Here is a 19,107-nt window from a genome sequence, read left to right as displayed (position 1 = left end):
TCCCATGTGGACAAATTAGTATTGACTTCCAAGGCTGCTTGTTTTGAATATGGTACTGTTAAAATTCTTCATGCCTATTGTAGGAAGAGTTTTCATGACAAAGAGAATATTAAGTATTTGTACAGTGAGACTGTATTTTGATAGAATGTGTTGCTGTGTTTTAACAGTGGGATGGACAGACATTTATAAGGCAAGTTTCTGTCCCTCTGTAGTTGAATATTATTCCAGTCCATGCCTGCAGATATTTTTATTTTGGTACCACAACAGCCTGAAGAGTTCTACTGTGCATTTTATTATGGGATTCTTTGAGCAGGTCCTGTTATATTGCTTAAGGGTGGTGACAGCCTGTGATTTGGAGTTTTGTTTTATACCTGTAATCAAGCAGTAATACCTACAGGATGCAACTGGCCACTTTGCTGTCAATACCAGCAAATGCACCAAGAATTGCAGCTTGGGAATATCTGATACAGGACTCAATTGCACATAGGATTCCAAGGTTTCCATATGCAGCAAGTACAGGATGAGGCATAAAAACACAGAAGTACATGGATCCAGCTCTTCAAACTAGCTCTGTTTCACAAAAAGATTAGCATTTCTGAAGTTCATTCCTTCCATGCCTTAGTTCAGGTTCAGGCTTGATTTTGGGAAGTTTTGCTTTCATCTCAAACTTGTCATTCTCAGAAATGACTCATCTTTTATGTGATACAGCTGGAAGTTGCTGTTTATATAACCTAGATCAGGTTACAAAGAAACTTCCTATTCCAAGCCATGGAGGCCATCCAGCTCTGACAGGACAGCCTATGTATGCAACAGGGACTGGAAGTATTGTCAGCATTACCACAGAATAATACTATGGTGCAGCTGTTCCATGTGTCTGGGATTTTGGGAGGATCAGCAAGTGAATGGAATTTTCTGGCTAGGTCATTCCTCAAAATACACAATTTTGCCAGAGAATAATTGACATGATCTGTCAATAGTATCCTTAGGAAATAGCATTAAGAGATGAACCCTGGCACAGGCACCAGGAATTGTATGTATTTTGGCCTTCTAAAACACTTGTTTTCCCCTGCAGGTTCAAGACATCCATCTCGATTACCTGAAGCAGATGCAAACTCCTGTCCAAGCTCACCTGCATTTAGAACAGGCAGTGAACCATCTCTAAGCCCCACAGTTGTTCAGAAAGTCACCTCAGAGTCACAGCTAGGGGAAGCTCTTAGAGGATCAGACAGTCAGCTCTGTCCAAAGCCTCCCCCTAAACCTAGCAAAGCCCCCCTGATGAAGACCCCAGATTCTCCTTTGGCTTCCCACAGCTCTGAAGGACATTACTGTGAACTCAACCCTGCCAGACATCCTACAGCAGCAAAACAACCCTTGTGTCAGAAAAACAGTTATGTGGAACATCTGACACAAAATGAGAAGGCAACATTCAGGAACTCTGAAACAAGCTATTTGATCCTTGATGAAGATCCTGCAATGAACCCTGCAGATCCTTCAGAAGCTTCAGCTCAGATGGCTGAAGAAGACAGCATCTTTTCTGCACCTGTTTATGAGACAGTGTCTAGTTTTAAACCGAATGATTTTGAATCCAAACTACTTCCCCCTGAAAACAAGCCATTGGAAACATCCATGTTAAGAAGAGTTAAGGAGCTCTTCACCAACAATAACCCAAAGATTATTGCACAGCATATTCTCAGAATGGACTGCAAGGTAAAAAAAAAAAAAAAAAGTGTTTTATTTTATATTGTGCCAGTTTAGACGTTTCAGAGAACTAATTTGAAAAGAATAATGGGTAGATTTGCAGCTAATGTAATGTTTGTAATGCTCACAGGAATTTTTAGGGTGTTTGTTTTCCCTTTAAAGAACAAGAATATTCACAAACTCTTTGAACTAAAGGTCTGTCCTCATGCTTGACTTTAGACTCAAGTTCTTGAAGTTCCATATGTCTTTTAAATCTCCTATCAGTTGCTGCATGTCTGTGATTCAGCCTTTCTCCTGTCTTGGAGGAAGAGCTCTCTGTTCTGTAAAGCACTGTGGAGAGAACTGCTCATGACAGGAAATAGCTGGTTAGGGCAAAGAGCAGGCAGATGTTACCTGGTTGCCACATGGTCATTATATACAATGTTCAGTGGAGTTAAATATTTAAACTCCTAAAACAAGCTGCTCTTCTAATCTTTGTCCGAGTTCCCTCTTAGAGCTCTCTTAGGAGGTGTGGGAAAATAGCTATCAGGACTTGTGCTCTGCTCTCCTGTGAGAGAACTGTGCTAGTGGAATTGCTTAGAAAGATGTAAAAAAACACAAAGAACTGTTTTTCACATTGTAGACTTTGGTCAGCTGCCAGGGCTTGGAGATCAGCTAATGGATCAGAAAGACAGGTCAATCATCTCCTAATGAGATGATGACTTTGTGTAATGAAAGAAATGTAACTGCAGTTAAATCTGCATGACTTTGCTGGTGTGACTGAGTGCTGTACCTGCTGCAGAGCAGCTACAGGAACCAAATGCTGTGGTGGGTGTCTAACCCCCAAGCTTTATTGGCCTTTGGCAACTTTAGTCTTTTTAAGAAGAGTTTGAGAAGCAAAACATATGGCTACTTACTGTGCAACTCCATTGCAGACAGGAAGGGAAGTGGGAGTGGTGATACTCCAGATGCTTCTGCACATCAGTAGCACTCCTCTGGTGCTGCTGCACTGATGGACTCTGAAGGTCTGAGGAGGGGGCAGTTCCCTGGAGCAGCCAAGTGTGTGAGTCCTGCCAGCTGCAGGGGGCCTGCCAGCAGCAAACACAGCTTTTTCCTTCCTCAGTAGCATTGTTGGCTGCTGCTAAGTGAGGCTTCATGCAGACAGGGTGACTCAAAAAAACTCAGCTCCACAACTCCTCACTCTTCTCAGAAGTGGTAGATTGAGGTTTCTTTACTATGGTTCCAAGAGTATTAAGAGCATTCTCTAACAGTTTCAAAATTCACTTTTTCCTTCTTTCTACCCGCATGCCCTAATTTATCTTTAATATATTGTTAAAGAGTATGTTGCTTAAAGGCATAGGATATGCATGCCTTAGAGAAGTAATGAGTTTATATGTATGTATATAATAGTCAAGTAGCTCATTAATAGACTCCTTATGTTAAATATTGTAAACTTTGCAATGGAGCTAAGGCATCAAGTAGCCTGCTGGAATTAATTAAGTCATTGGAGGGCTTTGCATAAACAGATTTTTGGATTTTGGAGCAGGAACAGTAACTAGCTGGGACAGGTAGAGAAGTCTGTTTGATGTTCAGCTCCCAAGTGCTGAGCCAGTTCCTGTCATGTACTGGCAACTTGTTGCATAGACTGCTCTGATAAGAACTGCATGATGCAATGAGATTGGCCTGTGAACTGGGCCAGAATGCTTTGTACTGAGATCCCAGGCTCAAGTTCATGTATCCTGTGTGTCAGCAGTAGTTCAGTTTGCCTTTTAAGTAGTGGCATTTCAAATAAAGAATCCCCCATATGGTAAGTGATGAGGTGAATGGTGGACTAGCAGTCAGTGTCTCCAGGGGCTTCATATCACTCATGCTTCTCTAGAAGTGAAACAGGTTTTTCTACAGTGCTGTTTTGTACTGGTGAGGCTTGTTGTGCAGCCCAGATCACTTTCATTGTTTCACAGCCAAAAAAGCCTGCTGATAGGTGATAACCAGAATATTGCAGGCAGATTGGTTCGTAAATTTGTCAACATACAGGACTTAAACCAGCAGATAATCTTACACCATCATATTCATGTGGTTTTGCTTATTATTAGCAATTATAATTGCTATTGAGATAACCAGTAGCTAATACAATCTGTTTAAAAGGCAAAGACAAATTGGTAAGGGTGTCAGCTTTCACACTGACTTCCTTAGCCACTCAACATTGTGTCCTCCTTAGTCCTTTTCTGATTCATCTTTACAAATTTTCATGAACCTAATTCCTCTTTAGGACCCTGTGGTGTAACCAACATGTTAATGTTCTGAGCAGTAGTTTTTTTAGAAAGAAAAAAGGCAAAGCAAGCCTGTATGTCCTTAAGGCAAAGAACAGTGCCTCTCTGACAAAGGCTGAGTGTACTGCATTTCCTGGAACCTGCACAGTAATCCCTTTCTGGAAGCAGAGGATGGAGTTTGATAAAGCATTCTGATTACACCTTGTATGTTTTCTGATGGCTGTATCATTTAAAAAATATTTCCTTGGTTTTTTTGTGTAAAGCACTGAACACGCATAGGTTAAAGCTTTTCTTTGATGCCTGTATTACAGTGTTGCATGCTGTATGCTTAGCTCTGTAAGCCATGCACTTACCTGGAGGACTTCTCTGGGGCTAGAATTTTTTTGGGTTTTTTTAATGTTTTGAAATTCATGCAGAGTTTTTTGCACTTGACAGGTGGCAAGGATTGTAGAAGTTTCTGACGAGATGAGGAGGAATATGGGAGGGAACTCTGGTCTTGAACTGATCACTTTGCCTTACGGACACCAGCTGCGCCTTGACCTGATTGAGAGGTAAATGTGCCTGTTCCTCACTGCCAGGGCAGATGACCAGAAGCTCAAAGCATGGCTGCACTGTCCTCATTTCCTTCAAGAATGCTCTCCTGCGTGTCCTGAATTCACATGTACAGATTATTTACTGGGATGGTATGTACACTCATTTTGATTAGGAAAGGATTCCTTAAGGTCGTAAGGTAACTGTCCCAGGTAGTACAGGGAAAGGGGAAAGGTGTTGAAAGTAGGAACAGCTGAATACCATCAGCTCTCCTTTACAAGCTCAAGGAAACTAAAATTCAGGGAACCTATAATCTATCTGAGCATGTATGTCTGTGGAGGAGACTGAAAGGTAGTATCCTTCTGCATGTGGCAGGAGGCTAGAGGAAGGATCTAATAAAGTAAAAAATTATTAACAAAGATTTCTGAAAAACCTCTGCATGAGTTAAGGGGGAACACTTAGGGTGTTCAGATCTAAGTTTTCTGCTTCATACTTTAGTAGTTTGATTGCTAAGGTACTGGGGGTGGGGGTCACAGGATTTGAATGTGGAGGACAAAGGGAATTGGGCCAATTTTCCCAGAAGTGTTCATTCATTCAGTGCTTCAGCAGAATTTCGTAGTTAGTAGCATCTCAGGAGAATTTATTAAAACATTAATTTAAAGCCTGTGTGTATTTATTCCATGTGTCATTGGTTTTGGTGCAAAGCTGTTGGTAAAACTAAGTTTGCTGGGCATGCCAAGATTAAAATTGACCTTTGAACTGATCTTTGAACAGATGTAAATTTGATGATTTGTAGTTGGTCACATGAATTGTTTCACTTACAGGCACAATACCATGGCAATAGGAATAGCTGTTGACATCTTGGGTTGCACAGGAAATGTAGAAGATCGAGCAGCAACATTAAACAGGATCATCCAAGTTGCTGTGGAGTTGAAGGAGTCACTAGGGGATTTATATGGATTTTCTGCCATTATGAAAGCACTGGAAATGCCACAGGTAAAAATCTGTTTCTCTTTATGTTCCAAAATAGGGAGTTGTTTGATGGCTTATTTAATTTAATTTGAGCAATTTCTTCAAGACTAGAGAGAACTTCAGAATAGTCTTCATGACTATTCTATGACTGTGAGTAGCAGTGTACTTTTCCTGCTTGGACCAATAATGGGTATTCTCTGTTTTGCATGAACAGGTCAGTAGACTAGAACAAACCTGGACGGCTCTAAGACACTGTTATACCCAGACTGCCATTATGTATGAAAAACAGCTGAAACCATCGTGCAAAGCTTTGCATGAAGGACAAGATGACTGGACTAGTGAGTACGAGTGACACGGATTTCTATTTGCCATGTTAACCCTCTCCTTACTGATTTCCTGTAATCAGCCTGGGGAGATGAGGCAGCTGCTCTTTCCATTGCTGTGCATTGTACCTTAAAATTATGTAAACTTGTATAATGCCATATGATTATGAACAAAACCAAAGAGTGTGCCAGCCAAACATCAGTATGTGTTTGTGTTCCTGTACCCCTGCAGAATATAACGTTCTTCCCACACCTCTGCTTCCTCTGTGTCGAGCATAAAATGACACATTGCATCATCCTGCCAAAAAAACTAGGGAATAAAATCTCTCTCCTCTGGCAGATTTTACTTCCTATTTGCTTTGTCTATTAGATCAGAGGATGAATCTTCAAATAAAAAGAATGGGTTAGGTAATTCTGGCCAGATTAGGTGCCCCTGTGCCAGATTCACTGTAGCTCTAGTTTCTAGAGGGATGCATGGCAGAGAAAATAATTTCTCCAAGTGAACAGGTAGACAGTGAAAACTTTTTAGCTGCCTGGATATGTTTTACTGAAATAACCAATTTTGAAAATGTTGAAAATCTATGCCTCTAGTGTCCAGTAATTCAGCAGAATTCCCTCTCTAGCAAATGAAGCTTTCCAACGCCAATTGGTGTTGGTCTTCTTCTCCAACCAGTTCACTGGAACTTGGTATGACAGGTATATTTAAGGTAAGGTTTTTGAAGGCTATTTGTCCTCCATCTGAAAGATGGAAGACAGATAGTAGTTTCCAACTTAAAACAGGACACCACAGTTACAGTACCTTTTCCAGTTACCAGTAATGTCTGATGATATGCGATGTATGGTTTTACTCCATTCCAGAAACTCTCAGTGCTCCACAGAACAACATAACAGTGCCACTGCTGATGCCTCTTGTTACCTTGATGGAGCGCCAAGCTGTTGTGTTTGAAGGCATGGAGCTGTGGGAAAGCAGTGACCAAAGTGGTGAAATAATGCTCAGGCACCTGGGCACAGCTCGCCTGATCGCGGAGCACGCCGAGACCTTCCGCCTGACGGCCGAGCAGCTGCTGCAAGGTAGGGGAACTGCTGCATTGCCACTCAGCTGGGGCTGGTGCCTGCCCACGTGCTCTGCATGTCAGAGAGAGAAATTCTTCTCCTCTTTGGCAGGAGCTGAAAGAGCAGTAGATGTCCTGCAGGAAATTCAGTCTGAGGACAGCATTAATATTGTTTAAAAGCAGACAGTAAATTGTCATCACTACAGCTCTCCAGCAAGCATTTTTGCTAAACATACTCAAAATTCTCATGGCTCAATATGCTGACCCTTCTGGCAACTGAACAGCAGTACAGTACAGACTGAGGATAACTTCCCTGTCTTCTGTACAAAATAAAATTCCTACTCTGTATCAGAGTCTTTACAACAATCCAAGTTGCAGCACTGAGTTTGTGACCACTTACAGCCAGAAAGCAGCAGCATGTTAACAATGTGATTTTATTGTTCAAACTTGCAGTGGAAAAGTTAAGGGAGTGGGGAGAAACACAGTAATTTCTGCAGGCAGCATGTATACATCAGTAATTGTATTTAAGATCTGACTATAATGACAATTCTTGACATTAGAACTGATCAAGACTAACCTATCCCAGTGTCCTTAAAGCCATCAGTGTTATTAGAATGTCAAAGCTGGAAAGGTTTTTTCACTTTTTTATGAGCTTGTTAAAATCACTGTACAAACAAGAACCCAGTGCACTTCACCTTATTTGGAGAGAAGACAGTTTAAATGCCATTTCTACAGAACAAAAAATTTGCCTGGTGGTGATACTGTGGGATTCTTTTTACCTACTAGGTTTCCAGCCAGACGAAGAGCTGAGTGAAATCTTCAAGACAGAATTTCAAATGAGATTGCTCTGGGGCAGCAAAGGAGCACAAGTTAATCAGAGTGAAAGATACGAGAAATTCAACCGGATCTTAACTGCACTTTCCCGAAAACTGGAACCTCCTCCAGTGAAGCTGGTGGAACAATTAAGTATATAAGACTCTGGAAACACTGTTAAGTGATATACTTGAAATAACCTTAGCATTCTTCTGGCAATTTGATACTGCACAAACTTCTTGCATTTCACAAGATGTTTAGAACTTTTAACTGCACAATGCACACTTGTTTTAAAACTACTGATTTCTAAACAAATTATTTATTTACTGTGTCACTGAGTCATTTACTGACACCTCTAAACAGTTAGGTTATCCCTTTATTTCCCCCAAGTTGCAATGTTTTAATGATGCCAAGGAGTAAGGGCATTGGCATCTTAATATTAAGATGAAGCAAATAATGTAAATAAAATGATAGAGTAATTATCTGACAGGGCAGGAAATTTGTTGTATAATATTCCTTTAATGAATATAAAAAACACTGTAGATGGAATTGTGAAGTGTATCTTTATGGAAGATAATTTGCATATTTACAAATGACAGAAACACTGCAAGTTGCAGTAACGATCCTTTATCTATAACTAGAAAGCTCAGACATCACTGTGCCTATGAAAGCAGTCTGTGTGTCGGGACAACTTCCCCTTTTTTTTAAGGCAGCCTCTGTAGTACTTCAGCTTTTGCTGGGGCCTGCACAACAGCTATGCTGCCAGGAATGAATGATGAAATGGCAAGAACAAACAATCAAGATAATTAAAATGCTTTCAGACATGAGTAAATGTGGGTGTATGTGTTAAACTTGCTTCATTTACTGAGGTGAATCACTTTGGTAAGTACTTTTTCCTTGGATGAAGACAAAGCATAAGGTGTTACCACTTTTTTACAGGAAATCAGCATGCACACAGCTCATTATACAAAGAGTCTTAGCAGCAAATCCCACATTGTTATATACAGAACTGGTGGCAGGGTTGTCCTGAGATGTTGTACAACTATTTAAGTCAGGGCTGCATGTGCTTGTTGTCAGTAAGCCTGTTTCTGGAGTGAGATGTTATTACTCAGAGTAGTGGAGTACTGGAGTAGGATGACAACAAAGCCAACACCAGATCTGTTCCTCCTAGCTACAATCACAGCAGAGGATTTTACCTCCAGAACAAGACTTTACAGACCTCATACTGAACATGGGCCTGTCAATCTTAACAGAAGACAAATGGGGAAGCTAATTACTTAGACCATGAAAAGATTTTTTTATTCCATGAAAATATTCTCAACAGAGAACACTATTTTTAAACAAAGCATTTAACATTTAGGAAATCAACATGTGCACAAAAAAGGATTAAAAAATTACTGGAAAATGTTTGATTCTTTAAGACAACTCACGTTCAGAATTTTAGAGTAAGTGATTTATAAGCTGTGCAAGTACAAATGCTTTTTCCTATGTTTAATAACCCTCATACAAGTTGCACTATCCCTCTTGAAAGCAACCTGCCTCCAAAGGAAGCAAATCCTGGTTTCAGAAAAACAAACAGTAGTGTGAAAAGAACATTTAGTCTTTTACCAGGAAGTGTTATTACTGACCTCCGAGGCTGTTAGCCAGGCAGACCACAGGCCCTCAACCAGAAAATACACAGATCACATTTCTTCCTCTTCACAGAATTACAGAATCACAGAATATTCTGGGTTGGAAGGGACCCACAAGGATCACTGAGTTTTCTCCAAAATAAAAAAGTACTAAATTTTTAAAAAAGAAAAAAAAAAAAGAAAAGAAAAAAATCCCAATCCCAACACCCCCCCCAAAAAGCCCAAACCCAAAAAAACTACCTAAGTAGTTTTGTCAGTATTGAGTAATGTCACATTATTATATAAATAACCCTGTATACAAGCTCCAAAAATCTAAACTTTAGAGTTTAATAGGCCCCATAATACACTAGGTCAAGCTGTGTAATAGTGGTATACATAACAAAGGAATAAACCTCTACACAAGTCACTCAAATTCAGTTTTACTGGTAGTACAGTTCCTACTAACACTGAAATGAAAAAGAATCCAGCACTGCTGCATCCACATATTGCTTCAGACCCCAGAAAAACAGGATGTTTTAATTATTATTCCATCATACACTGCCAAACAGCAGGTGGCTGGGTTGACAAGCTTGTGTTGATGTAAGTGTCCCTCCCCCCCAACATTTCTAGTCTAAGTCTTATCACCCTAATCAATCATATATGATGTACTTATTAATAGAACCACAAATGGGAGGCAAGACAACATAAGCAATAGGGGCACTGCAGACAACTATATTTACACGTATAAACATATCCAAATTTCAATTGTTTACAAGTAAAAGTGCACAAAGATCATTACGAAGTATCACTCAAATGTCACCTGGTCCATACAATGAAGCATCACCTGGAAATGGACTAGCACTGCAGTAATTGAAATTGGAACGTCATAGTGAAAAACTAAAAGACAGTTTCCATAAAAATCTTTTAAAAAAATATTAAAGTCAAATGAAGAGATACACATTTCAATGTATAAAAGTCATGGATGCACCATGTATCCAGTAAAGTAGAGCTCTAGAAAACACCTACCGTGGCTACCTCAGCAGCTGCAGCACTGTGGAAAGAGCTGAGACTCAAAGCCCTTTGTGGGATACTGTAAGTGGTAGTGTTGGCAAACAACAGATTTAGGCACTCTAGTTTAAGGCAGCAGTTGAATGGCAAGTGGTTGACTTCTGAAAACAGTCATTAACTTGCAGTGGTGAATCCTCTGGTTGTGCTCCAGGCTGTCAGTGCTCACAACAGGTTACTGAAGGGCTGAAGGTGGACCACAGTTCTAGAAGTTTCTCTTGATTGCATTGTAGGCTAGAGCTGAGATGCATTATTTCCCCAAATTAACAAAATACCTTACAGTCGCTTATCAGTTATGCCAAACATCTGGAATGTAATGATGGTTGCAGTGGTATTGTTATAGCAGCATACATGGATACTGGGATGAAACTCTAGTGCTGAAGATATTTAAAGAAAATGATTTGTTACAAAACAAGATGAGCAATGATGGCGAAGTGTTACACAGAACATGCCTGAGTGTCCTAGGCATGCAGGAGGAGGTTAACGGCGAGCATGGAGGTGGCACAGGCAGACTGATAACTGACACAGGGCTCTAAATGACTGCCAATAAAAGTGACTTGGAAATGAGTATCATTGAGAAAATCAAAACGTAGCACAAGCTAAAATATAGTTTGTGCACCTAGGACAACCTAGGACAATGAAAACAAAGCAATTTTAGGAGCAGTAGCCTTTTTACTCTGGTAATGGAACTCTATTTTCCTGCACAAATTGAAGATTTTGTAATACATCCTTACCTATATATGGAGATGCTAAGATGTTAGTGACTACTAAATGTATGTCTGCATGCATTCATGCAACTAGCTTGTCCCTTGGGCCTCCCAGTCTAGCACCCCTCCCCTCCCCACCCCCACCCCCCCAGCAGCTGCATGTAACCTCCTTCAAGATCTCGCCCATTTTCTCAGAAACCCGCTTCAGGAACCTGCAGTCCAAGAGGAAAAAGAAAAGAACAAAGTTACTGAAGGCCTTTAGAAGACAGAGAAGCGTGCTCAGTTCTAACAGGCCATTCTCAGTGGCTGTAAGTTAGCCTTCTACTTAATTCCACAAACTCTCATTAGAAATACAAAATAAGCTTTTTTTTTCCCAGTAATCAAGTTGTGCAATGCAGTTTCCAATCCTCAGTGATTTAACAATGAGGAGAATTCCTGTACATTTAAGACAATGTCTTCAGACTAAACACAATACAATTCAAAGACTTAGTTAACACACACAGATTAAGAATATAAAATCATTCCCTTATCAGGAGCAGAGAGTTTCCATTAAGACATCAAGCATTACACGTGATCTTTTTTTGTTTGTTCAAGGTATCTAGAGTTAAAACAATGACATCATGTCACATACAGAACATTCTACGTTACAAGTACTGAAAAGGAAGGAGATAGGTCAGTGGACTTTCTGTCCTTCTTAATCATAATGTTTTTTCCTGAGTATTTTTGTTGAACTTTCAGAATCAGAAAACATTTTCCTGTTTAAGAAGTGAAAGCTGCCAAGTATTTGCTAAGGAAGGAAATTAATAATTTTCAGTAACTGAGTTCAGTTAGTTATTAGAGGAAAAAGATCTCTGTTTTAAGAATATAGTTTAAGTCATAAAAGTGGGAACAGTAAATCTTAGAGATCTTTAAAACTTAAGTATTTTTTCAGTTTCTGTAAAAACTAAGAATTCCACAGAACAAGCAGGAATCTTTGTCTTTTTTAGTTCAATAGCTGAATTTGATTTAGTGCTTTATAAAGCAGGAAAGCAGAAGACACTGGTCAAAATTGCAGACCAATGTGAGATGCATAATTTAATGTGGTCATCTCTGAAAGGACTACAGCTAACTCCCCATGCAAACAACAGATCATTGCTGACTTCTGATTCTGTAATTCTTTCCATGAGCCTGTATAACTTACAATTTTTCCACTATTTTCCCTGGGGAATGTACAACTGAGAGCTGCCAGTTTTACTGTTAGATATATGTTACTGCACCTTTGCTGTTTTTCTCTAGCGTTACATCTATATATGATGTTGGCACATAGCCTTCCTCTCCATTATGTCTTCGAGCTCTTGTCCACCCATCTCCTTTGTCCTCCTCAATAATGTACAAAATTTCCCCTTCTTTCATTGCTAGGGTGCCTTCATTATGACCTGGGAAGAATAAGAGGCAAAGAAGTCTTACTGTTCAGACAGAATTTCAAGTCATCTTTTTCCCAAGGCATAGTTTCCAAATTATATATAAACAGGAAGCATGAAAAGTCTGTGCAAGAGAACATATGGCCACACAGACTTGGAAAAAAACCCACTACCAACTTGTAAAGCTGAATATTTTCCAATAGCTGTGCTAATATTTATCTTAAAACAGCACAAGTACTGCTCATGAATTAAAGTAATTTATAAAGTACCTTCACTGATCTTTAAAGCAATTAGTTACTCACACATGTAATTTGCTTTAAAGCATTTTACCTGTCTTCTTTATAACAAACCACTGAAGAATCTCAGAGCATGTGGTTAACTCACCATCAAACGGATAAATTGCCTTGCAGTGTCCTATAGCTGGTAATGGATCATCATCTTCAAACTCATCATCGAACTCACTGGGGTGAGCGTGCTGCTGTGGCGGGCCGCGCACCTCCTGGTTGGCATCGTCCGTGTAGCTGCCTTCAGGGCTGCAACGCAATCATGGGAGCATGAGGGCTCTGAGGAGCCCTTAGCTCCAAACTCGCAACACCCGTGCACCACAGAAAGGACAGGTCGTGGATATTGTTTTGGAATTCCTGTTAGCAGTTTTTATATTACTGTCAGAGGAGATTTACTGAAAAAAACTCTAGCAAAGGCTTAGACTGAACTCTGCTTGAGAAACAAACATAAATTTCACATACCTGTTTCCACAGAACATGGAAAACTAGTGAGCCTTATGCAGTGGAATAAGACAGGTTTAGAAGGTACTGCTATTTAATGAGCAGGTGTTTCAATTAGACTGTTTTTATATGTTACCAGAATGGCAGGAAGAGACCTTTAGAAGTCAGAACCAGTTAAGATTTTCCTTTAGAAGGAAAGGAAAATCATCCACTCGGGGAGGATAAGTAACACCCATCACTCCTGTAATCTAAAGGGAGCTGTAGAGGATGTAAAGCAGTAGAGACAGAGCAGTGACCTCTCTCGGCCCTGGGTGACAAGGTGGTTGATGTCGCTGCTGTGCCGCCTGTCGCTTCTGGCGACTTTACCTTCAACTTCAGACAGCCAGGCCTTGGGGAAAAAAGGCAAATATTGGTGTCAAAGAAAAACTGATTCTAAACCAGCATATCTAACAAATGCACTGAACTGCAGCTCACAGAGACTGCGGTCAGATGTCAAGTCTCAATTACTTCACACAAAGCATGAACCTATCATTAATGCTTAGCCTATGCTCCATACTAGCCTAAGGACAAAATCTTTAATTACATGTGAATTTCAGAATAAGTGAATAATAATATATTCTTCTGAACAGTTTACATCTTTAATAATGTACACCTTAATTCTGGCTACATGAACATACTTGAAAATACAGCACCCCACAAAAAATTGTATCAGGATGTCTACTCTTCAATCAAGTAGTTTTTCTGGGTGCTATATTTAAAATCTGTAAGGAGAAGTACAAGTGTACCAATCATTTACATTTTCTAAGAAAGTGTTTTAGAATCTAACCTCATTCTTGTGTATTTCCATCCGAAGACGGTCCATATTGCTCATAGTCTCAGTTAATTTTGGTTGCAAACTGCTTGGATCGCCCATCTGTGGATTCTTTTCATAAACATCCTTCATCTTGATGAGGGCATCTCTAAAAACATACAAACCATTACAATAATTAATATACCAGTATTGATTTATTAAAGCTAAAATAATGTGTATGAGATCCTGAAATGTGATTGGGCATCAATCACAGCAATGAGGAACTGCTGGTCTTCACACCATGCCTAAATCCTTCTCCCATTCTGTCATCTTCGCCTTCTGCTTCCCTTCCTTGTGCTGTGCACAGGCAAACAAGGACTCCAGCTGTTGACTCTTACCTGTCCAGTACTGTTTCCATACTGTTTGTTATATACAATTTCCTAAATACTGGTCATGTTCTGTTCTTAAAGCACGAAGCTGCAGCTGTCTTGCTCAACTGACACCCACATCCTTTAACCCACCATTTTAGAACCAATGCTCCCTATGCAGTATTAGAATCAAAATGAGTATTACAGTAAAGCAGAAGGAAGCAATATAACAGAACCTACATACAACAAACTATGAACTTAAAAAGGTTTATTAATAGCCTGTCTCCTAACTTTTGAGCACTATTGGCTTAGGTAGAGGACATAAAAAAAAACCCCAAACAACAGAGAGAGAACCATGACAGAACCCCCAGAAAAATGCACTCACTTTTGGTCTGTTTCCTTCTGTAGCTCTCTGTTAAGTTCATCAATTCTCTGCTGCAGTTTCTTGCGCCTTTGTTCTGGAGGGAGGTGGCTGAAATCTTCTAGTGCAGGGCCCTGGAAGCAGAAATACCTTGAAGCAAGCCACCACATGCACAGGTCTGAGCAGCTGAACTGACATACCCACACATGGACAGTGTTCACTGGAAGCAAATGGACCTTCTTAAAAACTCTACTTGACAGACAGCTCTACAAAAGACTGCACAGAATAAATGCATGTTCTTGCTGCCAGAGTGTAGTCACTCAGTCAAGGTGCTTTTTGCCTTCTGTAGCAGTTGGCTCACAGAGGTAACTCAAAATTTCTAGACTTTATTTCTCTGAAGTCATGTACCTCCTCTTGCATCCACTGCACTTTAAGAAGATTAAGAAAGGGCAGAATAATTTGAGTCAGAACAAAAATCTAAGATGTGTATATAATAATTATATACATATATATAAATTGTTTCTTTCTCTGGACTGTGTCCTGTGGTCATTGGGATGGTATCAAAAGAAAAATACTGTATTTTGGATCTTTGCTCCAAAGTACTACTATAGTTCTCTTCCAGAACTTTAGCAGTCCTAAAAAACATATTAAAATTGACAAAGTTCTGATGGGAGTTTACCTCAAGTAAAACTGGTTCACAGAGCACAGAAAAAACCCTTGTAATTATCAAAATTATGACTTAATTTTTTTATTTTACTCAAAATTTGCTCAAATATTCAAAGTCACCATTTTTACAGGGAAAAAAAAAGCCCAAACAAAACAAACAGAAAACCAACAACCAAAAAACTTCAGGGAGGGAAAACAGCCTCTTACTTCCCAAACTTTAAAAAAAATCATAAACCAGCCAATTTAAGACCACCTACTGTTATGAACCCAAATGTGCAAACTTGATTACTTGATTGCAAAATTGTGCCAAGATTATAATAAGCAGGATAGAAGGGCCTGGGTATGAAATGCATGGGAAGAGATTTTTATGTATCTTGCAAGTTTGTTGTGAAGACTCTTCCCCTCAGGGTGCCAGACACTGACAGTGTTAAGGAAATACAGTGCATGTCTTACTCACCAAAGGTTTGGTTTGTTGGGGTTTTTTTGGGATCCCATTTGCCTAAGGAAGTTGGTTTTAATCCAAGAAACCCACTTGCCATTCCAGCAACCCTCAGTGGAGGCAAACCAAACTGGCCAGCATTTCTTTTGTCAATAAGAAAGTTTACAGAAACTTGACTGTGCAGATCTTGACACAAGCCTTAGGCTCAGATGCCAAGTTTTCAACACCCCTCCTCAAGATCCTCTCACCCCCTCAACTCTTCTGCACTTGTAAAATCAATCTCATTACTTTTTAGGAAGGGAATACAAGACATCATAAAAGAAGGAAAATCAAGATAGGATGTTTTCAAAATAAAACAAGTGTTTTCTTTCTGGAGGAAGAAGAATACACACTGTGTATAGTCTCAAAGTCCAGAGATGAAAAATGACATAAACAAACTTCCTATTCCCTTCAGAAAGTCTCCCAGGAAAATACTGTGAAGTGGAATATACTACAAAGAAACAAAAATACAATCATGTCCTCTCTATCATTCTTCCTTACAGGTTGGTTTAAACCAGAGTATCCTAAAAATGAATCAGAAGAACAGAGGTTTTGTTGTGAATTTTCACTGATTTACCCTGCAATACAATATTGATTAAGGCATGATTTTATTTAATGCAACAGCTTCCTGTATTTATAAGCATAAAGGTCCTCCCCTGCAAATTTTTCTTCCAAATTCAAAGGAGTATAGCATTCAGTATTTCTTCTTTACACAAATTTTATAGTCTTTTCATATACATATTTTATGCTGCTTAAACAATTTTCCTAACAAAGAAAAATCACCAAGTATTTCCATCATGACCAACTTGTGAATACTGGTCAACTCTCAAAGCCCAAAATTGCAGATTTAGTTGCAGCCAGACCACAAGTCTAATTGCCTTACATAAAGCATGGATGATTAAGAAGACTGTGCATATGAGTGGAAAACTGGAGATGTATTTCAGCACCTGACTTAAAGCAGTTATGATATGGAAACACTCTCAGAAGATTGTTTTCATGCTATCTTAGCAGAAGTACAGCAGACAGATCAGCACACGGGCTTACCATCTTCACCGACCACTGCACAGTTCATTTGAAAACAGAAAGAAACGGGAAATTATTTACATGCAATGACCAGTTACAAAAGTGACTAATGCCTAAAAATGGATTTTTAAAGTATCACTTAAGGACTGATGTTTTCAATTATAAAAAATACATTTTACTGTAAGCACAAGAAAATAATTGCTTTAAGAATTACTGATTAAAAAATATTAGGTGATAATGGGTACTTTTAGCTTACAAAATTTTAACATACAACTTCATTAAACTACTTTTGAATTTCAGTGTTCTGAATAAAGGGCTGAGCCTTCTGTTGTAGGAAAAGAAACACACACACAACCAACATTACACAAAATAGCAGAATTTGATGATGATGGACTGATCAGCCCTATACAAAAAATTTGTAAATGATGGCTCAAAATCTACTGCAATTCCTCTTATAAATATAGTTTTTGCAATGTCTTTAGTTTATTATCACAGCAGATCTAGAATAAACAAAGATATTTTTCAAGTCCAGAAGTAATTAATTTTACTTTCTGAAAATAGCAGTTGGGTCGTTGTTATCTAAAATTGTTTTCATCCAGATAAAAATAAAGATATTTAAAGAGTAAAGACTTTATCCTTAGAAGAAGCAAATAAAACATGGGTGCCAGGAGCTGAATCTTGGCTTTAACATTCACAGCATTTTGAAGATCTACCATGCTTTTAATAATTTGGACAACTCTTTCCAGACAAATACCAAGCAACTTAGAAGACAGATATCTCAACTTCACTTTTGACCCTGTGTCAAAACTATTTCCCGTGCCTGGGTTCCAACATCCCTGAGCAATTTTTAAGGCTGCTGCTTGGGGAACATACACAACATTAGGATTTTTAGCAATGAAGGAAGTAAAGCACCTTCACAAACGATACTCTGGTGGGAATCTTGAAGTCCAGAGATGCAAAATGACATAAACAAAGCTCCTGTTCACTTCCGAAAGAGTCTGCCAATAAAACTCTGTTAAGGTTCACAGATCACTGCTGATAATGTTTTATGTACCAAGTGGCATCAAGCACAGACCTCTCACAAGCACTAACACTGCTGGAATTGTTAACATTTCAGAGGAGAAGCAGCAGCAGGTACCAGCAGCACTAACACAGCAAGCTACACTGGCTTACACCTTCTGTCAGTAACCTACTCTACAGCTACTGCTCGCTGCTCTTGCTCTGGAGAATGACAGGAAAATGACAGGAAAATGCACTGCAGGCAGCACAGAGAGCAGGGACAGAGGGTTTGTGATCTCTGCACCTTGACTGAGATCTTGCACAGGGCCTGTTAAACAAAATGACCAGGATGCTCCACTGACTGATGGATGCCACCTCACAGATAAAGCTCAGCAGAAGCAAACTGAGCCCCATTTTACATGGGCAGACGGTCACGGGACAAAGGGGAACATTTTTTAACTGAAAGAAGATGGATTTAGATTGGATGTTAGGAAGAAATTCTATATTCAGATGGTGGTGAGGCAGTGGAACAGGCTGCTCAGAGCAGCTGTGGATGCCTCATCCCTGGCAGCTTCAAGGCCAGGCTGGATGGGGCTCTGAGCAGCCTGGTCTAGTGGAAGGGATCCCTGCTCATGGCAGGGGGTTGGAATGACACAATCTTTGAGATCCCTTCCAACCCAAACCTTTCTATGACTCTATGGTTTAGTAGTTCTGCACGTCAGTACCACTTGGAAACAATTTTCCAGGGACAAAACATGTGGGAAACAGTATCACATACTATTAGCATTTAATCATTGTATATTATAAAGATAAAACTCATCAATGAGATTAAAAAAAATCTATTACTAGTCCACTATACATTTAAGTTCAAAAGACTTTAAAAATATACAACAATGTGGTGTCTGTTAAAATGCTTGCAAGGAAATTCAGAATATATATAAATTAAAATACTCATTCTTGAAGATTTTACAGAGATTAAATCTTTAATATCATGGCACACTGGAGTGAGTCTAGATCTGTAGGACCTTAGTGATGCTTCCTAATGTTAAAGAATTATTAAATTTAAATTATTTAAAGAACATATTTAATTTTACAAGATGAAGAATGTATTTAAAAATCAATAAAGATATGGTTTCATTTTCCATTAGCACTCTCTAGTAGTTAGATGATCTTTCCCTTCAAAAGAGGTTCTAGAACTACTGGTAGTACAAGGGGATGATTTGTGAGGCTGGAGTTAATACTTTTAGTGATCAACAAAATCAAAGTGTAATCAAGGC

At 39.2% G+C, this 19,107-nt stretch overlaps 2 protein-coding genes across 16 annotated transcripts in view; one reads left to right on the top strand and one right to left on the bottom strand.

Moving 5' to 3' along the window:
• BCAR3 (BCAR3 adaptor protein, NSP family member) overlaps positions 1-8,483 on the top strand; it is an 83,468-nt gene extending 74,985 nt beyond the window's left edge. For all 9 annotated transcript variants that reach the window (XM_039727020.1, XM_039727019.1, XM_039727018.1 and 6 more), the window contains 6 exons: positions 1,073-1,707; positions 4,383-4,498; positions 5,303-5,474; positions 5,665-5,788; positions 6,632-6,844; positions 7,612-8,483. In XM_039727020.1, coding sequence (XP_039582954.1) covers positions 1,073-1,707; positions 4,383-4,498; positions 5,303-5,474; positions 5,665-5,788; positions 6,632-6,844; positions 7,612-7,799 — 1,448 coding nt within the window. In that variant the 3' untranslated portion in view covers positions 7,800-8,483. The remainder of the gene's footprint in view (positions 1-1,072; positions 1,708-4,382; positions 4,499-5,302; positions 5,475-5,664; positions 5,789-6,631; positions 6,845-7,611) is intronic.
• Positions 8,484-8,911: 428 nt separating this feature from the next.
• Positions 8,912-19,107, bottom strand: part of FNBP1L (formin binding protein 1 like) — a 56,593-nt gene continuing 46,397 nt past the window's right edge. For 4 of the 7 annotated variants that reach the window (XM_039727031.1, XM_039727032.1, XM_039727029.1 and 1 more), the window contains 5 exons: positions 14,689-14,798; positions 13,972-14,104; positions 13,442-13,533; positions 12,805-12,953; positions 12,092-12,435 (listed from right to left, as the gene is read on the bottom strand). In XM_039727031.1, the coding sequence (XP_039582965.1) occupies positions 12,257-12,435; positions 12,805-12,953; positions 13,442-13,533; positions 13,972-14,104; positions 14,689-14,798 (663 nt within the window). In that variant the 3' untranslated portion in view covers positions 12,092-12,256. Of the gene's footprint in view, positions 12,436-12,804; positions 12,954-13,441; positions 13,534-13,971; positions 14,105-14,688; positions 14,799-16,852; positions 16,868-19,107 lie in introns of all 7 variants that reach the window. The other 3 variants (XM_039727034.1, XM_039727030.1, XM_039727027.1) reach the window with 3 other exon arrangements.

Source organism: Passer montanus, unplaced genomic scaffold, assembly GCF_014805655.1.
Source record: "Passer montanus isolate IOZ18808 unplaced genomic scaffold, ASM1480565v1 scaffold60, whole genome shotgun sequence".
NCBI classification, from domain to species: Eukaryota; Metazoa; Chordata; class Aves; order Passeriformes; family Passeridae; genus Passer; species Passer montanus.
This window is presented reverse-complemented; position numbering and strand designations above follow the sequence as displayed.